Source organism: Lottia gigantea (assembly GCF_000327385.1).
Source record: "Lottia gigantea unplaced genomic scaffold LOTGIsca_67, whole genome shotgun sequence".
Classification (NCBI taxonomy): Eukaryota; Metazoa; Mollusca; class Gastropoda; family Lottiidae; genus Lottia; species Lottia gigantea.
In genome coordinates this window covers 138,134-144,137 of record NW_008710284.1, presented here as the reverse complement: position 1 = coordinate 144,137, position 6,004 = coordinate 138,134, and the positions used below count along the sequence as shown (strand labels likewise).

Sequence of the window (6,004 nt, the reverse complement as noted above, 5' to 3'; positions counted from 1 at the left end):
TGAATGTTTTGCAATATATTAGAATCTAAATAAAGCTTGTCATGACAGTAGATGTATAAATTTAACTTGGTCAAATTTCGCTATCCCTCAAAATCAAAATGGCGCCTTCTTCTAAGGTCTAAGGTGCGCGTGCTATAATTTTTACATCATATTTTAGCTCAAATCGTCGTTTGTTCAGTACTATTTGTACCCTAGAACATTTCTAACAACAAAATAACACAACAAACCTGTTTGAAATTGGTCACATTATTCTTGATTTTCACTAAATTTAATGCAGACATTTTTGAACTTTTCCACCATTTCTTGTCCAAAAATGGCGGGGTAAACAGATGGCGCTGTGAACCAGTCACGTGGTAATTCAATAACTCTTCATATTATTCAGACCGCAAAGGACTTTGTAAATTTCACTGTTTGTTGTGACTTGGCCAGTGCTTCTTTTGGAGAGTAGGCCTATCTTCTAGAACACCCAACACTGTGGTTTCAGTAGCGTCTTCTTCTGTTGTTATCTCCCACTAACTGCAATGGAATTAAATGAAGTATTGTTTACCTACATCGATCTTGAATTATAGCCAACAATGACAGACAATAAAATCACCCCACAGTGTACAATGAGGGAAAAATCTCGCCTGCAGTATCACTATCAGCCTAGCCTTTCCAATTATCAACTTGGGATAGGACTTCAACTTACACAGCTTATAATAGGGGACATCACCAGTGGTATCATCTTGTAGAGCCTAGTGCCAGTTCTTCTAACACTGGACTCTTGACCTTGGCCAGTGCTTCTATAGGAAAATATCTTCTATTACACCCAACATCATCACAATATCATGCTATTATAAATTTCTTCTTATACCTTGACTGCAATATCCACTATTCTTGTATTGTGGAAGTTAAATTTGATTGGATTGTACAGCCAATCAGAGGCCTTGACAACACAATGCCAAATGTAGGATTTAAAAAAGTGAAAATGAATTGAATTTTATTGATAATAAAAACATTGTTATACAACATTGAGCAATATTTCTATAACAATATCACAATCTATAAAACTGATTATACACATTTTCTTTAAAATATGGAGATAATAAAACTAATATAAATATGGAAAATAATTTATATTATTAATATACTTGTCTATAGGTGCCCTCACACCTTAGTCATTACAAGATATGTATGATTGCCAACAATTAAATATAACAGCTTTTCTTATTGGCAACGATACATAACTGGTGTTCACTATGGTTTTTATAATCAACTATTCTTGAAGACAACATGGTAAAAACACACACAAATATTGAGCACTTGTTTTAAAAAATAAAATAAAATTTCAACAGCTGTGGAGATGCACAAAAAGTTATAAGATCTGTTTACTTGTGATTTGATTTTTTGATGGGGCCCCTTTTTGAAAATCAGGAACCAAATGTTGCATAAAATGATGAACTATCTAATATCTAATTTGGTGTATAAATGCATTAAGATCAAACAACTTGTTAAACGAAACAATATAAATCATAAAATTTCTAAATTTCTTGTTCATCAAGATAAAAACCATCTATCTTCATTATTAGTCTATATATTCTAATTATCAATCAGTAAAATTGATCAAATATTTACAAGTTATTATGCTAATTGTATAATTCTATATCACATTTTGATTGGAATTGATAATAATAAACCAGTTGAAATAAACATAGCCTTGTCATCAATATAATATTGAACCCTGTATCACATAGTCAGAAAAATAAAACAGATCTAACTCTAACTATGACTAGTTTCTTTATGATAGTTCTCCTATTGGTGCACTTTCTAACCATAAATCATGAATAAATTTATACAGATTGGAACTTACAGACACCTGAAATATACATTTATAAATATACAAGTTACTTTCTAGATTGATCAAGTTTTATAACACAACAGACCCCTGTTAATCCTGACAAATATTTAAGTTTTAATGAGAAACAGGTCTAAATAAGAAAACTCTCTGAGATAAGATACTATGTTGAATATAAATTGTTTTCTAGAGATATTAAGAAATTGTACCTTGTAAGGTGTGGGATTTAAAGCACGTTTATGATCTTCACGAATTGGTATTAGAGATTTCATGGCTCTCTCTCGTAGATCTGATAATGTAGGTAATCTTTGTTGGATCTATAAAACAAGTGAATAACAGGTATAATTGTGGGCTAAATCAAGAATCAAGCTGTTTATACAGCAGATCTCATACGACACAACAAACAAATAGAAACAATATAAACTGCATATACATACTGGCTACAGTACAACACAACACGGTTTCGTGTAGGATCTGGTGTATCAAGACCTTTACTTCTATTTGAAGAGAAAGTAAAATATGTAGCGTGTATATCTTTAAACAGGTAAAATAAATACCATCTCTCACCTTGCCATGTTTGTAGTATATTTTATGTAAGACTTTCATTGAAGCAGGATTAACATACGCTCTCTTCGACTCCTGTAATATATAACATCAGATTTCTAATTTAATATCAATTGTTAGATTCTGATTTGATAATCAACTCATATACAGTAATTGTTAGTTAGTGGTAAATGAATACAATGTTCTATTGAATATTATGTTGTATAGGTTGATATTGACCTGTTATAAACATACACACAATATAATAAAGATAGAAGATAAATACTCAAACTACCTGAAATGGATGTCGACATAATGTTCTTTTACCAATTTCAGGTGGCGTCTCGTGTTGTTGATTTAATAAATCTACTAGAGCATGACCTGTAATTCATATTTAGAATTTACAACACACATTAAATACATTAGTTCACAGATTGAGATAAAAAGGAAACAAAATACTGTGTATAATAGTAATAAGAATTAGAAGTTGTTAAAGAAATAACTCAGTTGTTGTTTAAGTTACATGTCTTATAAAGTGTTAAACCTAGAAATATACTCTAGTAATTATAAATTACTTACCATCACTACCGTACAGTCGATAACCTATTTTACGACCAGGTATCGTCACTTTTTCTACATCTTCACTCAATTTAATACGAGCTTTATTATTAACTTCTACTAACTAAAATATTAACAATAGTTCTATATAATTTAAATCAGTAAATAATATATACTAGGCCTGTGCTTCTGTGAGTAAAACAAGTATATGATTTAAAGATCAGAGTTTGGTTTAAAAGAAGATACTGTGAGGTGAATAAAACCTACCTTGAAAACACAACCTAAAGCTGGTTGTTTCTGACAGGTGACTAAATGTGTTCCGATACCAAAACTATTTATTTCATGACCCTACAATAGACAGTAACATCAATAATTTCAATCTAGTTTTGTCAGGATAGCAGCATTACCTTACTCCTTTTAGACTGTAGCACTGGGGTCTCAGTTTATTGTTCAATCTAAACTACAATAGACATACCTACCTGTTGATTTAAAGAATGAATAGTATCTTCATTAATATCATTACTAGCAACTATAATTAAATCACTGAACCATGGCACTGAAAAACTAGAAAGTCATATTAGTTGTTACTAGTTTTATTATACACCTGATATTGGTTTTACTGATTGTTACAACTTGCTTTATTATTCTAGTAAAACTTACTGTGAGGCTATTTTCTTAAAGACTTTACGAACATGTATTGATTGATAGGCTAAATCACCACTATCTAGTCTTATTCCTACAGCCTTATAGCCACAATCAAACAACGCCATGGCTACAGTACAAAAATTAGGTAAACCACTTCTGTAACATAAAATACAACATTGGTTAATATCAGAACAATGGAATAAATTGTCATTAAGTCCTAACTTCTGTCCCATGCTTGCTCAATGAACACGACCAGCACCATGCAGTGTGCAATAAGGGAAAGATTAAATCAAAACAAGTACGAACCTAAAAACATCATAAGTGTCTATAAGAGACAATAAATTATCAGGAAACGCCTGAGCGTATGATATAAACGCAGCTAATTCACCAGGTATAACTTGGTCGGCTAAAAAATCTATAAATAGATAACGTCAAAAATAGTCTCACAAATCAGATATCCTAAATGATATGAACATTGAATCATCTGAAAGGTTTACTGCTAAAATGAATTCTAAATCAGTTAATTTGTGTTATCAGTCAACGTTGATGTTTGTGTTTATAATTTCAATCAGATCTGATACATACCTATCACAGATGTTAGTTTTTGTTGCCATTGTAAACATAATTCTACAAAATCAACTTCCTCTTCACTATTCTTCTTTTTTAATTTCTGAAACACAATAGAATTATTTTTTATTATATAGACAGATAAATAATTTTACATTATTCAACTTTGTAAACCCAGAAAGATAGCTTTACTTTCTAATTATATATCACCTATTAGTTTTAAATACTCTTACTTACCTTGTTGGTCACCTCATCAAGAGAATAATAGGATGTAACGAAGGCGTGGGCGTGGGTTCCTCTTACTGGTATTCCAAACATCTTGCCTGCTAGAGAATTACTGGTACCGTCAAAACCTGGTAAATATAATATTATTTTTAAACATTTTCTGTCAAACTGTATATTGTATAACATTGTATTGTTCAATTTTCTCTTATAAAATACTTCTGATATTATAAATATTAATTAGATTATAAGTTATTAATATTATCAATACTTACCTCCCATATAACAATATCTGGAAGCTGAGAGGCCACCATCAGGACCTTGAGCTCTTCTTAATCCAAACTCTAAGAGTGTGGTACCAGGTTTGACAGCGTTACGAAATCTCATAGCATTAGTAGCTACCAAACTACAATATTAAACAAGATGAAGGTAACTATTTTATAAAACGTGAAGAACTTTATCCTTACCAAGTAGTATTGGTTAAACAGATGTTTATATGTCAGTATTCTACCTGTAATTATATTTAATCTTACCTAGCATAATTAACCAGATTTAACAAGGGAGTTTCTATCAGTTGTATGACAGGTAACGGCCCCTCAACCATTATCAGAGGAACTTTAGGAAAAACTATTTCACCCTCATCTATAGCATATATCTCAACATCATCAGTACTTAACGTTCTCAAATATTCAAAAAATTCTTCTTCTACATTGGCTGGTAAAACTGTTTTTAAATAATTCACATCTAAAATACAACCAAAATTAAAAATTAAACCAGTGTATCTATTAGTAATAATACAATCAGCAACAGCTTAAAGATATCTTATATTAACTGTTAACAAACTATATCAGTTTCTATGTGAAGTTTAGAGACAATATTAATATAAAAAACAATTCACCACTTTCAGAAAAGGAGAAATTCTGAATAAATTTCAAACACTCTTCAAGTCCAGCAAACACGGTGAATTCTCCATGGAAAGGATTTTTACGGAAATACAAATCAAAAACTGATCTATCAGCTTTCTTTCCACTCTTCCAGTAAGAGTAGGCCATTGTAATTTGGTATAAATCTAAAAAAATAAAAATACTGTATTATATAGTGCCTGAAGAACTTCTCAATAAATAGAATACCAGGTTTAGAGAAAAAAGGGAAATGAATCACCTGATGCTACTCTGAGACTTGGTTTGTCAACTCTACATAATTTTTCTATAGCCATAAATACTCCTGATGTTTATTTTGTAACTCATCGCTTTTATAGAGTGCACATTACTTTACTTGTGTCTCCTTCTTTCTTGACTAATCAATTTATTCATAATATTATCATAATAATCAATAAAACTGTGTAGGCTGAGATTACAGGCTGGATGTGTGTCAACCCATTCAAAAGAAAATTTCCTGGTTTTACTTTTTGATTTCAGCCTCTTTCATAGAAAACCCCAAAACACAAATCAGAAAGTGAAAGTAAAAGTGTGCTAGAGTCTAACCTGATATAAGACAATAATATTCCTTATGAAAAATTGAATTGAATTCCTATAAGAAAATTCAGACGGTAGAGTCCAAAATATATCTGCATAAATTATACCTTCACCACATAATTTCAACAAACTCTACTTGATCTACCCCCCCCCCCCCCCC

The 6,004-nt window shown here is 30.9% G+C and overlaps 1 protein-coding gene across 1 annotated transcript; it reads right to left on the bottom strand.

Moving 5' to 3' along the window:
- Positions 1-1,777: 1,777 nt before the first annotated feature.
- Positions 1,778-5,421, bottom strand: LOTGIDRAFT_167477 (hypothetical protein; the record flags this gene model as incomplete). Its single annotated transcript, XM_009064990.1, has 14 exons — positions 1,778-1,855; positions 2,044-2,151; positions 2,402-2,473; positions 2,673-2,758; positions 2,957-3,059; positions 3,203-3,283; positions 3,415-3,499; positions 3,596-3,736; positions 3,887-3,995; positions 4,166-4,250; positions 4,385-4,500; positions 4,645-4,775; positions 4,903-5,113; positions 5,268-5,421. The coding sequence occupies 14 exons, from the start codon at positions 5,419-5,421 to the stop codon at positions 1,778-1,780; spliced, it is 1,560 nt and encodes a 519-aa protein (XP_009063238.1).
- Positions 5,422-6,004: the final 583 nt, after the last annotated feature.